Consider the following 23604-nt stretch of genomic DNA (forward strand, 5'->3'; position numbering starts at 1 on the left):
TAATTACAAAGAAATATAAAAAAAAAATGGCGCTGCCCATGATACATTGAGGTAGTTCCGAATTCCCCCCGAGTCACGTGGTTGTGTGTATACAACGCGCACCGTGCTTAGTTTTAGTTAGTTTGCAGTGAGAATCTGAAGCGTTTTAAGTCAATATTTAGTGGTTTCAATTTACTCATTAGCGCTAAACTATAATTTGTTAATAACAGGAGAATCTAGAGATACATTTTTTAATAGTTTCAACTAAAACAAATAGTTAAACCTTTGATAGAAGGTACCGAAGCGTTGGCCTATAATCTGCCATACTGAGATCAAGATTTCTTGATCTACAATGAATGACTACACTTACAGTTCTTAGCATTCGGGTAACCTGTCCTAGAAAAAAAAGTAACACTTTCATCCCCCCCCCCCTTTTTTTTTCCTCTCTGCCCAAAAGTAAACAAGCTTGAACACTACAAGTTGGACATCAGACCAGTGTGTATTGGTCAGATAGCTCTAGGGCTAGTGTGTAGTCGATATGTCGACTAGTTGTTAGAAAAGATAAAAAGACTGCCATGAGTTTTCCTTGTGCGTAATAGGCTTCAGTTGTTTAGCGAACAAATAACACATCTGATAGTCAAGGATAAATCGAGATCTACTCTTACAGTTACACAGGCCAATTTAAATGTGTCTTACCCCGCCCTTTCATTGTTAAATTTGGTTTCTAAGTAATAAAATGGATCTAGATCTGTTTCGTCGACGCATTTGTGAAACTTTAATGTAGGCCTAACATTTTGTGAATTTCTTAAAAATGATAGAACTTTTAATACAAAAAATAATTCTTAATGTTATCGATGTGCATAGTGTATTTGTGATTGGCGGAATATGAAATACATAACGTTAAAAAATAGCTGAAGTTGATGAAAATAATGTTTCAACTAATATGCATATTATCCCATATATAGGCCTATAAATATAAATATAAGTGTGTGTGTTTGTGTAGTTTATACCAAGCCTTTTTTTTTATCTTACAAGACACGTTTGTAAAAACATATTCTTCTGTATGTGAATGTAGATCTAAGTAGAATCTAAGAATGTAGATCAAAGACGCATCATGGCACTGTGTACCGTGTGGGTTACCTCAGTTTACATCAGGACTGTTTGATTCCTTTGATGCGGACACTTCTAACCCATACAACATCCTAAACACCATCCCGAACCAAACTCACCAACCACTAGCCAGATCCACTCCTGTTAAACCTAAATCTACTAAAATTAATACAACAGCCTCACTAAACAAACCTACTAAAGAAGTAATACCAAAATACCTTAAAACCTTAGTTATAAATTTTCAAAGCATTAGGAACAAAACAGCAGACTTAGAAATTTTATTAGAATGTGAGAAACCAGACATAATTGCAGGAACAGAAACTTGGCTGCATCCTGAAATTTATAATGCAGAAATTTTCAATAGTAATTATGAAATTTTTAGAAAAGATAGGGCTGATAATCATGGAGGAGTTCTTTTAGCAATAAAAAACACTCTTATAGCAGAAGAAATTACCTTACCTAACTCAAAAAATGTAGAATCAACATTTTGTAAAATTAATACCACCTCAACATCCCTAATAATAGGCAGCATTTACAGACCACCAAATTCTAGTTTAGAATACATGCAGGAACTATGTAATCAGATTACTACACTTAAAGAGACAAATAAAAATGCAGTTTTTTGGATTATGGGTGATTTCAACCTACCTGATATAAATTGGAAAACACTAACCATAGATAAACACCAAAACCTTAAGGACATAAATGAGCTTTTCATAGAAACTTTACACAACCTAAGTTTAGATCAAATCATTAAAAAGCCAACTAGATTAAACAACACATTAGATCTCTTCTTAACCAACAGACCTGGATTAGTAGTTGATTATGAAATTATCCCTGGTCTATCAGACCATGAGATCATAAAAATACACAGTCAGATAAAAGCAGTAGCCAATACAAAACCCAAAAGAAAAATCTTACTCTGGAATAAATGTAACCTAACACAACTACACCAAGCTGCACTAAACTTTCAACAAACATTCTTATTAGAAAAAGACATTAACCAACCAGTCGATGACCTCTGGAATTTCATTAAAAACCATCTTAAAAGCATAATAGAAAATCATATACCAACTAAATACACATCAAACAAAATAAATAAATGCTGGTTTAATAATAGACTAAAGAAGCTTTGTAAACAGAAGGAAAACCTCTATAGAAAATTTAAAGAAACTAATGCAGAAAGAGTTTACAAAAAGTATATAAAAATTAAACACTTAACCCAAAAAGTAAGCAGACAGCTGCAGAGTGAATACATAAACAATGTAATATCTAAAGATAACAACAAAAACCTATGGTCATACATTAAGTCTAAGAAAATGGAAACAACAGGCGTAGCGCCATTAAAAGATGAACATAACATAATACATAATGATAATGAAACTAAAGCAAACATTCTAAACAAATACTTTGCATCAGCATTCTCAGCCCCAGGAGACAAAGACATATTACTGAATTTGAACCAAGTAGACAACATAGAAGATATAGTAGTACAAGAAAATGGAATTCAAAAACTATTAGCCAACACCAAACCAAATAAAGCTTCTGGACCTGATGGTATTCCAGCTAGATTACTCAAAGAACTAAGTAATGAGCTAGCCCCAGTGTTCAAAATACTCTTTCAGGCTTCACTTAACCAGGGCAGAGTACCAAAGGACTGGAAAGAAGCTAATGTCACCCCCCTATTTAAAAAAGGAGAAAAATCTGACCCAGGGAACTACAGACCAGTATCACTTACCAGCATCACATGTAAAATCCTAGAACACATAATATGTAGCAACATCATAAACCACTTAGACAAACATAATGTCCTCACACCATACCAACATGGCTTTAGGAAATATAGATCATGTGAAACACAACTAATAGGACTAATTGATGATTTTTCAAAAGGTTTAGATAATAGTGAACAAATAGATGCTATCTTACTAGATTTTTCTAAGGCTTTTGACAAAGTTCACCACCATAGTTTGCTTAAAAAATTAAAATATTTCGGCATTAATGGTCCACTGCATCAGTGGATTAAAGACTTTCTGATAGGGAGAGAACAAACTGTAATAATAAATGGCTCTAAATCAACACCGATAACAGTAAACTCAGGTGTACCTCAAGGTACAGTCTTGGGTCCACTACTATTTTTAATTTACATAAATGATTTACCAAATTGCATTAGTTCAGGAACAAAAGTCAGATTATTTGCAGACGATTGCATAATATATAGAACAATAAAAACAACACAAGACACAGATATTTTACAAAGAGAATTAGATGAATTACAGAAATGGGAATCAAATTGGAGCATGTCTTTCCACCCAGAAAAATGTCAGTTGTTAAGAGTAACAAAAAAACTAAAACAAATTAATTCCACTTATCTTATTCATGGCAAACCAGTATCACAGACTAAAAACGCAAAATACCTAGGTGTTATAATAAATGAAAAACTATCATGGAATCCACATATTGATGAAACTACAAAAAAATCAAACAAAGCATTAGGATTTATTAAAAGAAATTTCTATAAATCAAATAAGAACATAAAACTAAAATGTTACTTAACCTTGGTTAGGCCAATAATAGAATATGCATCCTCCGTTTGGGACCCCTCAACTCAAGAAAACATTAAGAAACTGGAACAGACACAAAATAGAGCAGTGAGATTCATAACAAACGAATATTCACATTTGACTAGAGTAACACCTTTAGTAAAATCACTAAATTTAGAAAGCCTTCAGGACAGAAGGCTCAAAAGTAAAGTAGCAATCATACATAAAACACTGAACCATAATCTTCAAATACAAAAACAAAATTTAATAAAATACTCTGAAAGACACAAAGATAAAGGCACATTCCTCGTCCCATATGCTAGGACAAATTTGTACAAATACTCCTTCTTCCCTAGTGCTATTAGAGCATGGAATGGGTTGCCTGAGCTAGCCAGGAAAACCAGTGACTTGGCAGAATTTAAGTCATTGGTTAATATGCATGACTAAATGCATGACGCGTAGGACGTAATCATCTTCTTTTTTGAAGTAACGTCTGTATTATATAAGAAGATAAGATAGATCTATCATCGGCAAAGTGTTGACGCTTGTCATGACTATAAAGGAAATATCATTGATAATTTAAACCTATCCTTAAACAGTTCTTGGCCCTTTATGAAAACATTTGTATAATTATTGGAACATTCAGGGAGTTCGTTGATGTACTCTGTATATTTTAAAATGTTTGTAAATGTAAAATTTCGTAAAAATAGAGGAGCAACAGCAATGGAAATATAGGAAGAAAAGGCCATTCTCCTCTTTGTTGTCCTACTATCACGTGACTTTGGTTAAAGTAGGTCAGAAAAACGAACTACCTCATTCAAATGGAAAATGTTTGATATAGAGATAGAATAGATCAGATATATAAATCTATTTAATTATATTAGTTGTTGCGAAAGAAAATCATTTTAATATAAAATAAAATGGCTAGTAATATAAATGACGAAGAAGAATTGTTGTTAGATTGTGACAAGTCGAGCTCAAACCTACAAAACATCACAGTGTCAGATGATGTTAGAAAATCTAGATCAATACCAGCAGATGATCTTGATGATGTTAAAATTGATATTGATAACAATGATAATGATCATAATGATGATGATGATGAAACGATGTTGTTGTCATCTCCAACACAGTCACAATCGCCCAAATCAAAAACAGTTCTAGATCTAGAACCTGAAGTCTTTGAAGAAAACCATCGACCTACTGTTACCGTACCTCAACCAGTTGACAGGCCTGAATCAGCACAGATTATTAGTGATGATGATGATGATGATGTAGTTATTCTTGATGGCGGAGTATTTATGAAACCAAAGTTTCCTCAAACTCAAAGCCAAATTGTGTTGGATGATGATGACACAACAGAATCAGATGAAGATGATGACGAAGATGATGATGAATACACTTCTTTAGAATCAGAAGAATCTTCAAGTGACGAGTCAAGCTCACTTAGTTACATAGAATCCGATGCTTATTTGGATGGTAAAATTAAGATATTTTACACTCATGGATCATTTTTTCTTTGGAATGCAGAAGGTAAGGAAGCTTATTTTGAAAGAAAAAAAAATTAGATATATATAATATTGTTAATTTTCTTAGATAAAATATATACTATAATAATTATATTTATATATAGACTATTATATAGAATCTATCTATAGAACTATAGACAGTATCTCTTATCAGACATTACTTAAAAAAAGAAGATAATTATGACAGTATAGATATTGATCTAGTTCTAGATCAGTAATCTATTTAATCTATAATCTATTATGAAATTTAAAAAAATTTAATTGGAGGTTCTTGGGCTTTAAGCTTTTGATGAGAATGTTGAGAATAGGATTCTCAGTATGATAAGGGATCAAGATGTTTGTAATGTCGAATTGATAAAATAGATCTAAAAAATTGACTAGCCTTCTAAATTAGATCAGCATTGCTCATATAATTTACTAGATTTAATGTTAACAATATGATATATATATATATCTACTGTTTTTTAGTAACGTTAAGCAAAAAATATAATATAGTACAACCAAAGATGATTAGCATGTATATTTATATCTGTGTATAATATTTTTAAAATTCACCAGGGAGGATTTTCATTTTTAAAATGGAGTCAAATCATTGAATAGCAAACTTTTTGAGTACACTGGTGCACTGAGTACTAATACAAAAGTAGATATTTTTTTTAGCAATTTTTGGCACTGTAGAATCAAATTGGCAAGCTTATTTGTTGTTCAGTAGGCAAAAGGGATCTTTTAATTATATGGCATCCTTGACATTGTTTATTTTGTCTATTTATTTCAGAATCTTTTCAAATCTTCCTCTTTTCATATCTGTCTGAATTTTACTGCTTAAAGAATGTAAACCGGATCTTAAAATTAACTAAAAGATTACTGTGATTAAGGGGGCACAGTGGCTGAGTGATTAAGCGCTTGGCTTCTGAACCTGGAGTCCTGGGTGACAACTGAGATTTTGAATTTGTTTTTTTTTTAGCACCCATGAGTTCACCCAACTCTAATGGGTACCTGACCTTAGTTGGGGAAAGTAAAGGCGGTTGGTTGTTGCTGGCCACATGAAACCCTGCTTGTTAACTTTGGCTAAAGAAACAGATGACCTTATCATCTGCCCTATAGATCACTAAGTCTGAAAAGAAAACTTTACTTTTACTTTTTACTGTGCTAAACCTTTGTTTTGAAAATCTCCAGTTTGATAGAATCAGCTGAACTCAATATGCATTTGATTAGATATTTAAATGTGTTTACTTAAGCTATATGTTAGAATATATATATGAATGTATTTCAGATGTTCAGATGCTGCGTGAGGAATGCAGGATTATTGGAAAGCTGACTGGCTGTTTACCGCGGGCACCCCGGCAAAACAATTATCTGGGGCTTCCTTTACAGCTGATGCCAGAGGAGGCCAAGCTATTAGTAGATATAGGTCAGCATATTTTCATTTTTATGTTTGGTTTGCCAAACCTATTTCCAACTCATTATAATCAAACACTTATATAAATTATTATTCTATCAATTTTGAAAAAAATACTTTTATTGTTATTAGAGGATAGGATCTCAAATTATCAGATTGACTTTATACAGAGAAAAATTTAATTATTTTCTTAAAGTGAGTTGTTTTCACAGTATTGCTATAGTTTTTTTCTAAATAAAGATAAGTGGTCCTTTGACTTTCGGGGAATGACTTTCATAGAATAGAAGGGCTTTACCATGGGTTTTCAAAAAATATACTCCATTGATTTATTGCCCTGATCTCTCTGGATGAAAGAAGAGAAATAAAAATCCTTTCCCAATTCACTAAATTGGAAACCATGGAGAGGCACCCACTCAGAACAAAAATCCACAAAACTGGCACAAAAAAACGTCTCAAAAGGACCAATTTCACACAGGAATCTCTAAACCTAAAAAAGAAACACCAACTTGAAAAAATTACTCTGGAATCCTCGATACACTATAATGAATCTCCACCCTGGGACAAAAGCCCTCTTCCTACTATAAGGGACCATATTGAAAGCATAAAAAGAAGATCTGATTACAGACCAACAGAGCTCAAGAAAATAGTGAACTGTTTTTTACATACTAATTATCCTAGCAATCAGTGGATCAGAGTTTACACGAATGGCTCAACCCAGAAAGCCACCTCAAATGGAGGAGCTGGAATACTTATCGAATGGCCAGATGGAGGAAAACTAGAAAAATCCATTGCAACTGGAGAGCTCTCTGACAGTCACAGAGCAGAAAGGGAAGCACTAGCACTAGCAAATCATCCAAGTTCTCCACACAGTCAGCTTGTCTTTCTAACCAATGCAAAAACAACCCTCCAAAGCCTGCAAAACTCTGATTCCTCATATATTAAAAACCTCAGAACAGCACTTACAAAGCTCAACAACAACAGCAAAAAAACTGTTATTCAATGGATACCAGCTCATATAGAACTAGAAGGAAATGAGAAGGCTGACACACTCGCCAGGAGTGGGAGAACTAACTCACTAAAAAACTCTGCACTCTATCCAGAAGAATTGAAGAAATTAATCATAAATAAAATAAATGAGAAATGGTCGAACTCTCATCCAAATCACAAGAAAGATGACGCTTACTATAAGCCAGTGGTGCCCAACCTTATACGTCCTGCTGGCCATTTTAATTTCCGACATTAACGAAAGATATAAAAAAAGAAATAGAGACTAAAACATTTTAAATAGTTTTATCACAATCCCATGTATGCTGTAGATCTACTTACACACATAAATCAATATGTAACAGTGGTTTCAGGCAACTGGCAACTGAAAGTTTTCCACTAAATTAAGTTCTTGTAAACATTGTGATCATACCCAGAATTTCAGAAATGTGCAAGGTTCATGAGGACAACAAGGTGTAGAATTCAATTGTCTGCATTGACGAAATTTCTCAAGCAGGGAAGTCTGGCTTTGTAAGTCAATCAGTTCCAGTTGGTGTCACTCCTCAGTGGCAATAGATTTCGAAATCTGCTGCTCTGTCATTTAGTTTTGAATTTGGATTTTCACTAACATCTTTCACACATTTTTCAATTTTCATGGCAGAAAAGCTGAAAGCTACAACTTTTGTTTTTTTTATGGACGAATTTATTCAATCTCTGCCAGCAATCACTTTTTTATGCTTCATTTCTCTTCTTAAAATGTGAGCAACTCTGTAGCCTCTGTTACAGCCGACTCATTTCTTGACTTCTTGGTCAATATTTTCGCCAATCGCAAAACTTTACTCAACTTTTGACGTAACTTTCCGATCTTTTCTTTGCGGCTCAAGACAACAATGCCTCAATATTTTTGTAATGGTTTGTTTTAGAATGCATTTTATGTTATGTTACTTAAAAATATTACTGTACAGATCAAACATATTGACTTATTATGTTCCACAAAAAAAAAAGATCTGTCCACTTTTCCTGAAAGTTTCAACTTCCAATTTTCGTTTCTTCGACCATCCCATTTCAATAACGAACAAATGTTACATGGAACGGCACCAATCATGTTGGTGTCAGAAGAACACGAATCAAAATGATGCAGAAAAGATGCGCTGTGTTATACACATGAGATGTCAAGGACATGGCTAGCTCAAGACAGCCGCAGAACTATCCAAGATTCTAAAACAACTGTTAATTCTTGTCGCCGAAAAAACAACTTGTGCTCTTATAGAAAAAAATAATTAACGTGACTACTACAAGAAGAAAAATTTGAGTGAAATCCATCAAAGAAAAAGTGAATGCTAACATAGAAAATAAATTTTTCAACCTTTTTAATTTTTTTTTTCTATTTTCTATCTTTTGTGCCAATGATTTAACGGGCCGGTCTGAACCACGTCCGGCCCTCGGGCCGTAGTTTGGGCATCACTGCTATAAGCTATCCCGACAAGACTAACGTCTAATCTTTCGACTCAGGACCGGACACAACAGAATGCTACAGCACATGTACCGGAAGCTCAAAATTGGAACCAGTGAAATCTGCCCATGTGGAGTATCACCAGAGAATGCAGACCATGTCCTCCAAAACTGCTCTCTTTACCAAGAGGCCTGTATAAGACGTTGGCCCCAAATCACCCCAATAGAAAGGAAACTATATGGAGAGCTCCCTGATTTGGAAACCACTGCGCAGTTCATCTCATGTATTGGTCTACTCATCTGAACACTCCAACATAACAATGAGAATGAAGAAGAAGAATAAGATTTATTGAATACCACAGATTATTGCATACAAATCACAAAGATTGCATTATAATCACAAATTTAAAAAAAAAAAAAAATTACAAACATTACACTCACTGTACATACCAGTTCTTTTTATACTGTGATGCGACATACAGTACAGTGCTGTATGGCACTTTTAAAATTTGCTGAACATTTAAGGAGCGTTTTGAAAGTTTGTAAAAGTCATAAAGGAAAAGGGCGATAGTTATTTAGGGGTTTAAAATGTTAGGCGATGTCCTGCAACACTATACATATCCAAAAATAGTGTACGTAAATGAAATTAAATACTGCGTCTCCACTTTGCAGAAATTTGACTTTTGCATTGTTTTGTAAAATGTTTTACATAATTCGGATGTTCCTTCAGTGTTGAAGATAGTTTACTTCCTAGTCCAAACCTCCCGCAGGACGACGGGGGATGGGAGCGGGCAGGGTTTGAACCCTCGACCGTCGATAAATCCGAATGACAGTCCAGCGCGCAAACCGCACAACCAGGCAGCCATTGGTCTTGGAACATCTCCCCTGCAAAAGTCAAGGGAATACTGTAGCCTATATTATAATAAATATTTATGACCATTTTGTCTACAGAAGCTGCAGTAGTGGTCGAGGAAGATCCAGTTAGTGAAGACTTGAAAATAAAGAGAGAAAAGGCTTTTAAAGAAGTTAGAGAAGAAAACTTAAAGATTCAGGTAACTAGAAATTAAAAAAGACACATCAGAGTTAGTTTCAGCTTTCATTACAATATCTCTGTTCAATTCATAACTTTGGGGAAATTTCTGGGTGGGAAAAACCTTCTGGGCGGAACCTGTACATGGATCTCGAAAATGGCTATTAATGATTGTCCTGGCAATACGACAGTGGATGCATATCATTGGGAAAAGAACAACTAGCTTATTGGCCACACTAGATGAAAACTCTTTAACCAGGATTTATTCTCAAAGGGGGGGGGGGGGGATAGGACATGGTAAAAAATGTTTAAATCTAATATTCATTAGTTAATAGTTATTAAAAGAAAACAAAATTGCTCTATAAGTTGTATAAAGGAGGTTTTCTCTTTTTAAAAAATATTTTTAATGCTTTTCTTGTTTTGACTATATTTGCTTGAACTTAATCTTGAAGATTAAGAAAATTTAGTAAATTATTATCCAGGCAGTCATCTAGGTCAGAAAACTATTAATAGACGAGAGAAACAGTGGAATTTTAAATGAAAAATATTATTTATTTTTTTTACAAATCTGCCAGATATAATAGATTGGCACCATTGGTTCAAAGCAATTTTTTGTTATAGTAGTTATAATTAGCAGCAATTTAAATATTCTTTTCTATTTGTTTAGCAAAAACTTTACCAGGAAGTACGTCAACAGGAAGTGCAGCACAGATTTAAAGATATCATTGCTGGAAAGAAAGCCAAGAAAAGAAAACTTGCTCAAAGTTCCAGCAAGCAGGATGATAATTTGATAGAGAATAGTGCAACAGCATCTGACCCTAGCAAAAATGAAGATCCACAGAGATCTGGAAATCCTGGAGGTGGAGATGGCACCAATACAATCAGTGATACAGATGATGAAACAGATAAGCTTACAGTTCAGGACATTGTCCAGTCTGAGCCGTCATCAAAACATGCATTGGTTCAGATATTCACAGGTGAGGAAGATGTAAAATGTGAATATTTTTATATTTGTCTTTGTTGTCATATTTATAGTATCAATGATATGTGAGTTAGAACAGGCAAACATACATTATATTGAAGCACTCAAGTCAGTTCATTTGATGACAGGGATAACAATACAGGTCCGAAGCTTTAATGTCCTTCTAAAAGCTATATGTTGGTTTATTAAGAGTCTATCTTCAACTTTCTATATTTTATGAATTATGTGTACCATTTAAATATATTTTATGTCTCGAGAGACGATCTTTTCCCATTGCAACTTTTTGTGTAACTAAAGAGACCTATCCTTGATACACAGCTGCGGTCACAGGTTGGGCATATGTAATCACCAGGCGCCGTTGCATTTACACCCTTCTTTCTGCTTATGTTGTGTATGACATCTGCAATCCGAGACCCTTCCTTTATGCTCTCTCTGCATGTGGATCTATTCAGTGCTACTTTTTCCCAGCTGCTAGTGTTGATTTTGAAGAGCTTCATGTCGCATTTGCATACAACCATTTTTGCTACTATCTTTATGTAAATACATGTTGCTGCCTTTCAACAGAGTCCCCATGGAATCAAAGCCTTCATATCTATGAAGACTGGGAATACCCGAACACAGAGAAAGAGTTGATTCGATATCTAGTCTTTAAGGACTTGTGGAAGAAAGGTTTCTACATGACATCAGGAAGCAAGTTTGGCGGGGACTTTTTAGTTTATCCAGGTAAATGAAAACTGTGTCTATATTATTCTTAGACTTATCAAAGCAAAGGGCACAGTTCTTAGTAATATCAAGAGTAAATGTTTAGATAAATAAAGTCAAAGATGGTGGGCATGGTTTCAAAATTGTATAGTTCTTTTTTTTTTTCTGATATCAGCTAGGAATTTAATTTGGGATTTGAGGATGTCCTTTAGAACTCACCCTGATCTGTACTTGATTACTTTGGAAAGTAAAAGTGGTTGGTCATTGTGATGGTTACACATCACCCTTTTTAACTGTTAAAAGGAGAAGGGAATCACTACATATAACGAAATTACATTGGGTTATATATATATTTTTTTTTTGTGCTAGATTTTAATATCCAAAACTTTTTTTTGTTCAAACTTAACAGGTGACCCAGCAAGGTACCATTCACATTATATCGCCATCTGTAAAAATCAATATGATGAAACACCAAGCTTAGAGATTGTTTCCTATGGGAGACTGGCTTCCAATGTGAGAAAGACAGCTTTAATTTGCAGTGTGGATCACAATAGAAAAGTTCTTTATACATCCATAAAGTGGACAGGGATAACTTGAATTTTTTGGTAAAATGTAATAAATATTGATTGATTCTCTACAGCTAAAAAAAAACAAAAATTGCAGATAAAACTTGATCACTCAGGAGTTCTTTTTTTCAAACCAAATATTTGAAGTGGTAGAGAAAGTTAATTCTGAATTGATGTTTAATATAAACAACATATTTAATGGTTTGCTATTAAAGTTATAATCAATATTAAAAAGTGGATCAAAGCAGGTCTTTAAAATGCATATTTGATTATCAACCAGGTAAAATGAGATTATTACTAATGTTTAATATCGGTTTCAAAACTTCTCTGCTAAGATGATACTTCTCAACTTTATGTTAGAATGATTGAAAATCAATCTTGACTTGTACATCGTTGACAACTTTTGTGCGACAAAAAAAAAAATAAAAAGATCAAGGGCAAGACATTTAACACGACAATGATGACACCCATTACATATGTAACTCGATGTTCTCACATAATAGTATGCCCAATGCTGCCTCCTTCTTTATTAGACTAAATTTATTCTGCTACATTTTTAAAATTAAAATAATAAATTTACACTCTTGCAAGAAAAATATGACCTGCCCATCCTTTTTTACTTTTATTTGACTTCTTATTGTGAGAAAACTTGAGTTCTGAAGCTCAGAATGCAGAAAACGCTTGGCGCTGGGGATAAATGGACTAGTTTCAATAAACATCTAGTATGTAAATTTGGATTCTAAACATTCGTTTCTACAAAATAAAACCGAAAATTGTGTTATAATTATGTCTTTTAAGTTTCTTTTGTTTTTCATTACATTTTAAAAGCCCTCCTCCAGACCCCACTGTGAAAGCCTACATCACTCCCCATGGTCCCCATCTAGCTAAGGCAGAGATGGGGGGGCATCAACTGCAAATGTTTAAGAGGCACTGGTTTAAATTAATTGTAAACTTTGAGTAAACCAGTGTGACATGGGACTAATGTATTTCTGTGGCATACATTTACGAAAGTAGCATTTGGAAAGCTAATGAAATAAATTTCATAAAAAAAAAGTTTTATCTTAAATCTTATTCACACTTTTTAGAAAGACCTGATCAACAAAATGGTTCATTTTGTTAGTTATAAATTATAGAAATAGACATAGACAAAATATTCTAACAATCCAAATTCAGTATAATAGAAATAGATTAACTGCCTGTCATTAGGTCACTGATAGCATTGTATAAAATTTTAAAGCATTTTTTCTACATTCCATTCTTCATCTAGTCATTGTTTTTTTTTTTTGCTTTTTCTTCTTTTCATTATTTGATGAAATAAGTTGTATATTTACAAATTTAAAAGTTGTCAATGAAATTCAAATCAAACAATTGTAAAGAGAAGAAAGTTGTAATGGCCTCCATTGTAGCAGTTTTTTAAATATAGCCTTTGTTGTTTGTAAAATGTACATGTTTTGGATGTTTCTACAGAGTTGAAGTAATCTGCATCCTAGCTCAAATCATTCGGCAAAATGATGGGGGATGGCAGTGGGCAGGGTCTGAACCAAGGACCATCGAGAATATCGAACAACAGTCCAGTGTGCATACCACATGACAAAGAAGCCATCCATTCTGATCCTGTGTTGCAAAGTTGTTGTTTTTTTTAAATTCATTTATGTAACTTTTATTTATTACTGGTACTTGTATGTTTTTTTCCCCCTCCCCCTCGCTAGTACGGTCTCAAGAACAGGTGACTTTTAAATAATGGGTCATAAGTCAGAGTTGGAGCATGATTGAGACCATTTGCTTACAGGGTATTGTGTCACCAGTACCATGAACACAGTCTCTACTTTTACCACCTACACCTTATTTTGCAAATCGTGACTCAAATCTAGGAGCTTTCACTTTCTTCCCGCCTAAAAGTACAGAGGTAGTTTAAACAAAATGAGAAAATCTATTACCAGACTAGTAGTGTGATTATATAAAAGCTAAATTTACACAACTGTTGTATACATTGTCATTATTAAATCACAGAAGTAAAAATCATATCAAATTTATGCTGGTATGTCACATTAAAATGAGGTTGTTTTTTTTTAATCAAAGCTGTTTTGTAAATGTTTTACATTTTTCGGATGTTCCTTCAAAGTTGAAGATAATTACTTCCTAGTCCAAACCTCCCGCAGGACGACGGGGGATGTGAGCGGGCAGGGTTTGAACCCTGGACCATTGATAAATCTGAACGACAGTCCAGCGCGCAAACCGCACGACCAGGCAGCTACCCAATTATGTACTAGGCCTAGGTTACAAATATCTAATATAGCCATTGTATAACACTTATTTCCTTGTAAGATCACTTTGTCTCTTGATAGCAAGATTGTAATGACTTACATTGTAATGCAGACTTAAATATTATAAATATATATATTTCTATTGTTGCAGATCTTCTAAGGGTGAACTAAATATGTTATTAGGTAGATTGAAAATTGTTCTCCAACATTCTGGCTCTCAGGGACAAAGGATTTTTTTTTTTGGTGCAATACAGTAACCCTTATTGACCTTATCTTGTTCCGGTAGTTTGTATGACCTTCAAAAATGTTGTTTTCATGAGAGAAAATATTCATTTTTACACTGCATCTTTTATTAAAATAAAAATGTTGACAAAACTTTAGTCATTTTTATTTTGCATTCATGTCCTTAACATTGGAGGGATTTTCATCATCATCCAACTCCATTGGAATGAGGGCCTGAGGGGTTAATTTTGTCTTAAGTTTTTACAATGGAATTTTTATTTTTTTATTGTCATTTTATTAAGTTTATTTTTGAGAGCCAACACCAACTACTGAGCAGCCTGTGGGTTTCTATCATGATCTGTCAACAATCTATTTCATTTTTTGATAGAAATGGAAAAATGGTTTCAGTGCTGCTACACATCCCAAAAAGTCTGGGAGCACATGAGGTGCCCTGACAAGCCTGAACAAACTATTATAGCACAGTGCAGGATGGGCCACTGTCCTCTTGGTTAATATTTCCTATTGTTCAGGCCAAATTTGACTCATGGTAGCCTGCTGTAAGAGAAAACTATCTCATTCTATTTGACTACCCCAGAATTGACCTGTATGGTGACGTACATCTCACACAACAACGAGTGGATCTGAGCCTCTCAAGCCTTCATTCAAATGGAGTTTGATAATAATGATATTAGTTATTTCCAATGTTAACAGTGTAATTGAAAGTCACTTCCACATTCCCTGGCACATAAGATGGTTTCGGATCATGTACTCTGGACGTAACGGTCCTGGGTTTGCATCCTGCCAGATGACATCCTCCTAATGTCATAAAGGGTTTAGGCTAGGATGATAATTTTCAAATCTGAAGAAACATTAGAAATGTAAAACACTACAAATGAACTAGATTTCATTCTATTTATCATCCATTATCTTGTTTTTGAAACAGCATGCATGCTCTTTACTGATGACATTGATCATCAAACAGAAATATTCATACATTTAAAGTACCATAATCAAACTAAAAGCATCCAAGACTTTTTTTGGTAATTAATTTACCTAAATATTACCATCAAAAATATGAAGTGATACCCTTCTCCCTTTACATTGCCCACAAATTAGTGTATGCTTTCTCATATTAAACTGACAACCCTAAAACCCTCTATATTAAATTTAACTCACAAGCTACATTCTAATTGTTTATCAAACTAACTTAATTATTGATTTCAAAAGTGGATGAAAATATAATGGATGAGCTTCTACATAATAAGACACAATGCATTGTTGATTTGCAAATGGTTCTTCAAGCCTGTTTCTTCATCTGATTTTCTTAGATACTAATGATACAAACCTGAGAGTTACAATTTGTATGAATAAAGAAGGCTTTTAAGATACAACAAAATATAACACTTAAGTGACAACATCAATAAGTTTCCATATATAGCTATTTATTATCAGTCAACTAAATAAATTAATAAAAACATTAACAAATCAGGGGTAAATATAAACAAATCAATAATAAATATACATTATATACACAAGACTAAGAAGTTTGACATGAAAATATACATTATCAAAACTTTGTACATGATTTCTGAAGAAAAAAAAGACTACCGGTATTGAATAGTATTATTTACCACTTTTTTTAAAAAACATTATCACAAATATTTATAAAACATTTTTAGATTACAAACTGAATCCCATAATAAAATATTACAATAAATTGGTATTCTTAGTTGGACTACATCCTCTTCTGCAACTTGTTTCTTTAAATAAAGATGATTACAAGATTTTATTCTCTAAATTTAATACAGATATTATTTTAAAGTAAAATTTGATTTTTCTATTTAAAAAGGAAACAATTAATATGATTAAATGCATTTTGAATAAATTTCATAAAAATGTAACATAATGAGCAAATCATAAATATAATGACTACACTTTATTTAGAAGTATCTTTCATTCAACATATAAACAGTAAGTAATCTCTCTTAGTTATGTGCACTATAATCCTAAAAGTTATGCTGCCAGTTTGTACAAAAGGCAAATCTAAAAGTTTTTGTATTTTGATTTAGCTTTGGGTTATTACCAAAATTTTCATTTCTTGAAATTATTATAAATCAAGAGGAAATGGTTTTTCTTGCCAAATGCATGTCTTGATGGATCAAAAATATTGAACTAGATCAGATAACTAGCAAAACAAGAGATAAATGCTATTACCATACATAAAATAAATTACTATTGAGAATTCATACTATTAAATTAAATACTAGAAAAAATTTATTATCCTATAAAAATTTGAGCATATGAAAAGGTTACCTTAATAAATAAATTAAAATAATATACAATACACAGTATTTACAGAGCAGAAACTAAAAATATTATATATACAATTGACTAGAAATAAAAATAAATATATATCACAGTCGTTTGAGGTTTTTTTTGCTCTTTCTAGTGCCCGCCACACCTGCAGTGGAAACCAATCTACACAAGGGCTTACACCGCTTTGGGTGGTGGAAGGCAGAGAAACAGCGTGTACAAAAGTCATAGCCACATTTTTCATTTAGACATGTCGCCCTATCTTCTGCAGGTTTTATAAGAGCAGAGTTCTGGCACCGAGGACATCTCCGAAGGGTGTCTTCACATGTCAGGAAATAATTTGTCTGTAAAAAAACAAACTATCAAATATACATTTATTTCAGTCTTTTTTTCTTCTTCAGTATTTAAAAAGTAATGCTATAAAATCACTGACGAAAACTGCTACTTGAACACATTATTTGTTCTAAAGCTGTTAAGTTCAAAGGAGTGCCATAAGATAGTAAACTTATTTCACTTAATATAAAAAGAAGTAATAATGACATAATGCGGACTATTTTTCTACGTTCTCATTTTATGCTGGAGGGTTCATAAATATTTGAGATGAACTGCATAGTAGTTTCCAGATCAGGCAATTCATAATAGTTTTTTCTTGAAAAGGATGGTTCCGGGATCATTGTCTTGTTTGGGCCTATTGATAAAGGACATAGTTGGCATTTTCTGGTGATGCTCCACAAAGGCAAGTTTCACTAGTCCCAATTTTTAGCTTCCAGAACATATGTTGTCTCATTCTGTTGAGTCCAGTTATTAGCCGAAAAAGTATATGCGTAATGCAGCTAATTGAGGATAGTATTATATAGAACAAAGCCGATATTAAGAGATCGGCCAATTGATGTTTCATCCAATAATTTTTTTTCTCAAGATTTTTAAGTTTTCAAAGGGTGGGGTCAATTCTCAGTAACATCTGTATCAAGAAACCATCTTAACTAATCTTCTTCTAGCCATTTTTTTTTTTTTGCTGCTGAGGTGAAAGCTCTTTCGAAGTCTATGCCAAGGAAAATTGAATAAAAATCTACAATGAGTACTCACCTGGCATGAACTTAATCCTGTTGTCTTACTTTCTGTCAGTGTTATGGCTTGTGATTGTAAAGTGGTCAGAAGACCTCTTGTACCTGTCAAAGTCTCTTGTAGATTTTCCTCTAAGGGCTTCTCCACAGAACTATTCTCCTGCAGAAGATTTTTTTTTTTTTTAAATAATGCATTTATCTACAAACTACATGTGGAATAACAATGTCATTGTTTGTTCACAATATATTCTATGACGGTCTAGTGAATATATATGTTGAGTATTTTCTTCTCTTTAGGTAAAGATCAATAGGGAAACAATTATTGGTTTCAATTTTTATTATACAAAATGCAATTAAACATTTCATGGACCAAGCCACTGCTTTGTAGTCTGTAGTCTAGGTTCAACAAAAAAAAAATTTAATTTTAAGTTTATTTATAAAATAAATGTGTATGTGTGGTATAATAAATATATGAATTTATAGATTTTTTTATTTTGGCAGAGAGTAAGTCAAATAAAACAAATGTTATAGTACCGGTAATGAAATCTATTCTTGCCTGAGATAGGAAGAGCAGGATTAATCATTAGCTGCTTCTGTATGCATATAAATAATCTTAATAAAATATAGAGACCAGAATTTATCAAAAAGTACCAACCTTGTCCTTTTCTTTTAGATAGGACTGCTTTGTAGACTCTAATAAATACTGATTGTATCTTTGGAATGCTTTAGAATCATTGTTCAGAGACTTCTCCCAATTTAAACTCACTTTACAAACACTAAAAAAAATAATTAAAAAAAAATAACTATTTATTTGTCATAAATTAATGGTTAATGAAATGTCATTATATACATGATCAGTTTGGACTTACATTGTTTCATGTCCTATATGTATTACGTGCCACCTGAATTTGTAAATACAACTACATTACATTTCTTATCTAGCGCAACTTCTAATTTCCTTTGTGGATGCTCACGTTTCTATGCTGTCTTTAGACACCCAGCAAATACAACTCAGCTCAAGTCACATCTTGAATTAATTCCTATTCTACATTGGCATTAAATCTTGAAATCCTCAGCTGAGATAGCCAAATGGTTTACGTCCATTCAGTCAGATATTAAGAACTACTTTATCCTTCCTAGAAAATAAAATATAGGGTCAGTTCACTGACATCAATGTTTTGAAACACCAAAATATGGTCCCCTCCCTTCACTGCTTCAGCCGCTGTTAATCATAAAAACTTGGATGCTTGCAATTAAGTCCTATGTTGTTTTTTCAAAACACAACCATACACTTACAAGGGTGTTGGTTTAAAACTACTAAGAGTACTAACACATTTTATGAAAAACATTTGTAAATATAATCACTGTTAGTTGAGTAGCTACATATTATATTTATCTAAATATTAACGAGTAAATGTACCTCATGAGATCTGAAGGACTTAGCAACTGGAATATTCTTTGCACTATTGAAGGAAAGTTCACACTAAGATGATGAATGATGTCAAATTTTCTTACTCCTGTATTACGACCAATAAGCCGAGATGGTTCTGGTGGCAAGAAATGTTTAATAACTTTCTTCAGTGACTTGGACCAACTTTTTTTATGCAAAGAGGTGAGATCACTTGTCAGTGTCACATCTCTTTTATGACAGTATTTCTGAAAAGAGTGTCTACTTCTGGGGGAGTCACCCAAGTGAGTTGGACTGTCTCCATCTCTTTCATGATCTTGTTGGCTCTGGTCAAGTGAATGCGGCACAATGTCTAATGAGTCCAGGCTTGCACTCTGTTTCATGCAACTTGGAGAAGACCTGGAGCCTGATGAGCCAGGAGAGGACAGCTCATCAAGAGACATTTCTTGAAGGCTAAATTCCAAGTCAGTTTCAGAACTGGAAAGTGATGAGCTAGAATGACTAGAACACTGCATACTTTTAGGGAATGCTTCTTTGGTAGATTCATGAGTGCTTGTGGATTCCATAAAATTTTCTTCCACTTTCTCATCTTCAATGTTTCCTTCCAACAATTCTAACTTGCTGTATGACAATGTTAAATCGGTTGATGGGAAATAGTCTTGAATTTCACTTGATTCAAATGTTAATCTCCTGCCTTGCAAACCAGAGAGCTCCCTTACAGGAGAAAAGTCAGATTTCAACAGTCCTGCATTTTTTGTTTCATCATCAGGAGAAAAAAAAGTGTTGGCAGCAGAAATTGAGGAGCTACCAAAACCACTGTCAATACTTGAATTGGTTAGTCCTAAATTATTTTTTGCTCTGGATCGTTGCAAAAGAGGTGTAGAAAAAATAAAAGTATCTGGTAAGGTTGATGACTCCACTTTCTCCATCTTTTTTTCATCTTGCCAACTTTCAAGTTTTTGTGTCTCATCAAACTCCATCTAAACATAAAAATTATTTTTAAAATCGGCTAATCCATTGTATTGTAAAGCAACAATCAGCTACAATAAGAAGTACATATTACTAAATGTAGTAATTTTATTAGACAAAAGTCTTGTGTGTAACAAATGACAGTTACCAGGTGACTACTAAAATGTTTGGCATATTTTGGATGTTTCTTCAGATTTGAAAATAATTACTTCCAAGCCCAAACCTCCCTCAGGACGATGAGGGATAGCAGCGGGCAGGGTTCAAACTAGGTGTTATCGAGAGCACCAAATGACAATCCAGAACCCAAATCTAACGACTAGCAGTCATTCTAAGTATTAGACCTTAGCAAAAGTTACACACAAGCTAATAGAATTCGAAACATGACATTATATTTAGAAAAAAAAAATGTATATTAGTAATCTGGAAAATATTTTGCTAATTTTCCAGAAACAAGGGGTTTCTTAGATGTGGGAAATGTCAAAATGAGAATGAGAGATTCTAATTATTGCAGTCAATTTAGTACTGAGTTTTAGTGTCTAATTAAAACTTTATATCAGCAATGAGTTAGAGTGATTTCTTTTCTTAATGCAGCAGTGTGTGTGATTTCTTTTCTTAACGCAGCAGTGTAAACATTGTCATAAATGCCATTTCCATTTGCTGCTTGCATGACACTGTCACACTCTAACACTAGTAATACACTTGACAGTCACTGTAGATTTGAGTTGCACCAGTTTTTAAAGATCTAATCTAGATCTAAATATGTCATGAAATGATCACTATCTTATCTATGGAGTATGGTTTTATACTATCATGGTGTGAATAAAGTCAAAGTGGTACACATTTGGCAGTAGATCTATAGTACTTTAGTAGTCTATACTAATATATATAGTCTAGTAACTAGTAAGCCTATACTATACTATAGAGTAGTATAGAAATAAAGTATAAATCTAGATGATAATAACATTAACTAGAATCTAGACTATATCTAGATGTAACTGTAGTTTACTGTAGAGTGTAGTTATAAATAATAAAGTAAAGCTACAGTAGTTGAGAATATAAAAACATACTTTACACACCTTAATAAAGGCTAGTTTATTATATGAGATTATAATGAGATCTTCTGACTATATATATGAATATGATGACTAGGCTAGCTAGATCTAGACTCAAATAGTCAAGAATCTAATCTAGACCTAGTATTTAAAGGTAAACTCCGATGTTTTTGACAAATTTTTTTTATATAATATGTGTTTTGATTTACAGATAATGAATATATTATTCTTTTTTTAAAATTTGCAATAATAACTTAGTAATAGATGTTTTTCTGACGTAATTTTCCTGCGCATCCAAAACAGACATTCACAGGGTTTTTATGTGACGTCACACTAGCCTACTAATTTAATCTATTGACTTATTGTATAACGGGAGACCATACAGCAAAGTTAACATTCTCGTAAAAGAAATATAACTTTGTCTATGCAGTTAGATCTAGGATCTTGTAAGCAAAGAAAAAATGTGTATTAAAAGTAGATTTACATGCTTGACTAACCAAGGCAGTGTGTATTTTCTCGCCTGACCACTCAACACACAACAAAAACTATCGATTGGTTGTCTTGTCATGACCGACTACATGTAGTCTCAACTAGCCTTACACTGACCAGTTTGTTCGAATCAGTCAGACCTGCGATCTTTTTACTTCTTGGTACAGGGAGCGGCTTAGATGAAAATATTACTTTTTTTCTCGAGTTGGTTGTCCTAATACTTTTAAATCTATCTATCTATATATAACTGTACAATAGTCTAGACTAGCCTTACACTGACCAGTTTTTTCGAATCAGTCAGACACACGATCTATTTACTTCTTGGGAAAGGGAGAGGCTTAGATGAAAATGTTACTTTTCATGCTTATCCTAATGCCTTTAGATCTACCTATACATGTATATATAACTGTACCATAGTGACCATAGCTCTGGAATAGGCCGTCGCTAAGTCCAAGAGCCTGTAAGAATGAAGCGATACAATTGGTTAAATCTAGTTTCCTTTTCAGTATTGTTGATGGAAGTGACGTATACCTAACCTAAAAACTAAATCTCAAAGAACCCCTTTTTATTTTGAGATTTCAAGAATTTACTGTCTAATTTATTAAATATAAATGTTTCTAAGCATTTAAATAAAAAATGGTAAAATGTTTACTATTACAACTTTTACGCAGAATTCAAATATGTCAATAACTAAAATTTGAAAAACCATGGGAGTTTCCCTTTAATATAATATCTAATCTAGACTCTAGATCTATATACTATATATAGATCTAGTATAGAATAATAGATCTAGACTAATCTAGAGTCTAGAAATCTAAGAGTTTAGACTAGAATTGACTAGATTAGAATTAGATAGATAGATCTAGTCTAGAGTAGGTCTTACTTAGCCTAACTTAGGTCTAGCTAGTCCATGCACAGGAAGCTCAAGCTGCAGATTCCGCGAATTTTTAGGCACGTAAACACTAGACTAAATTTATCATAAGTTAATAATCAATTATATCTATAATCTACTTATCTATATCTATATCTAGACTCTTAGGGTAAATGTAAATCTTGATGAACGTGAATGTTGTAGTCTAGACTAAATGATAGATCTGGTAAAAATCTGGTTCTAGATCTAGTCACTATCACTAGATCTACAAGTATCAAACCCTGACGACGTCCACGACTAGGAGAAAAATCACAGAACAGAGGAGATGATCAATATATAAGATTGACGTTACAAATTTAACAAGGCAGGCCCAAGTTGAAGTTCAACCCTTTGCTCTAACTTAGTCTAGAATCTAAGTCCTAAGCCAGGATTATGCAAAAAAAAAAATGGGAGTGGCTATCGAAATGTCCTAGTCTAGAGCTTAAATAGTTAAGATCTTAACTACAGATACACTCTAGATCTAATAATTAATGATATCAAACAGTGTAAATAACAAAATTAAGAAACAAACAAATGTACATTTTACGTGGGTAATTTTGCAATCATGATTTCGAATTTTGGGAATCTTTTAGATAACAACCAATCAAATTACAGCATTTGGTAAACGCACCAGATT

At 33.2% G+C, this 23604-nt stretch overlaps 2 protein-coding genes across 7 annotated transcripts; one reads left to right on the forward strand and one right to left on the reverse strand.

The window, feature by feature from the left end:
• The first annotated feature begins 78 nt into the window (after positions 1–78).
• On the forward strand, positions 79–14920 carry LOC106073160 (tRNA-splicing endonuclease subunit Sen34-like). 2 transcript variants are annotated; one of them, XM_056015816.1, is made up of 8 exons: positions 79–1050; positions 4148–5165; positions 6435–6572; positions 9948–10048; positions 10694–11003; positions 11573–11731; positions 12120–12315; positions 13744–14920. In XM_056015816.1, the coding sequence occupies exons 2-7, from the start codon at positions 4553–4555 to the stop codon at positions 12305–12307; spliced, it is 1509 nt and encodes a 502-aa protein (XP_055871791.1). In that variant the 5' UTR covers positions 79–1050; positions 4148–4552; the 3' UTR covers positions 12308–12315; positions 13744–14920. The 2 variants fall into 2 exon arrangements, with proteins under 2 accessions (XP_055871791.1, XP_055871790.1); XM_056015815.1 differs by having other exon boundaries at positions 80–1050; positions 12120–14920.
• Positions 14921–16183: 1263 nt separating this feature from the next.
• LOC106073162 (F-box only protein 5-like) lies at positions 16184–23604 on the reverse strand. Of its 5 annotated transcripts, none has more exons than XM_056015818.1 (5): positions 23508–23604; positions 19560–20527; positions 18795–18915; positions 18162–18299; positions 16184–17419 (listed from the first exon to the last, which is right to left on the reverse strand). In XM_056015818.1, the coding sequence occupies exons 2-5, from the start codon at positions 20525–20527 to the stop codon at positions 17177–17179; spliced, it is 1470 nt and encodes a 489-aa protein (XP_055871793.1). In that variant the 5' UTR covers positions 23508–23604; the 3' UTR covers positions 16184–17176. The 5 variants fall into 5 exon arrangements, with proteins under 5 accessions (XP_055871793.1, XP_055871795.1, XP_055871792.1 ...); XM_056015820.1 differs by lacking the exon at positions 23508–23604 and adding an exon at positions 22941–23069; XM_056015817.1 differs by lacking the exon at positions 23508–23604 and adding an exon at positions 22470–22806.

The sequence above is a fragment of the Biomphalaria glabrata genome, chromosome 17, assembly GCF_947242115.1.
Source record: "Biomphalaria glabrata chromosome 17, xgBioGlab47.1, whole genome shotgun sequence".
Lineage (NCBI taxonomy): Eukaryota > Metazoa > Mollusca > Gastropoda > Planorbidae > Biomphalaria > Biomphalaria glabrata.

What these genes read in the sequence shown, in the direction of transcription:
- LOC106073160 (XM_056015816.1), top strand. Translation starts at nt 4,553, where the DNA reads ATGGCTAGTAATATAAATGACGAAGAAGAATTGTTGTTAGATTGTGAC. An exon ending in CAAGCTATTAGTAGATATAG is followed by an intron (nt 6,573 to 9,947) that starts GTCAGCATATTT and finishes TTTTGTCTACAG; the next exon opens with AAGCTGCAGTAGTGGTCGAG. An exon ending in ATTGGTTCAGATATTCACAG is followed by an intron (nt 11,004 to 11,572) that starts GTGAGGAAGATG and finishes GCCTTTCAACAG; the next exon opens with AGTCCCCATGGAATCAAAGC.
- LOC106073162 (XM_056015817.1), bottom strand. An exon ending in AGTCCTTCAGATCTCATGAG is followed by an intron (nt 18,916 to 19,559) that starts GTACATTTACTC and finishes TATTTTTTTTAG; the next exon opens with TGTTTGTAAAGTGAGTTTAA. An exon ending in ATCTAAAAGAAAAGGACAAG is followed by an intron (nt 18,300 to 18,794) that starts GTTGGTACTTTT and finishes AATCTTCTGCAG; the next exon opens with GAGAATAGTTCTGTGGAGAA.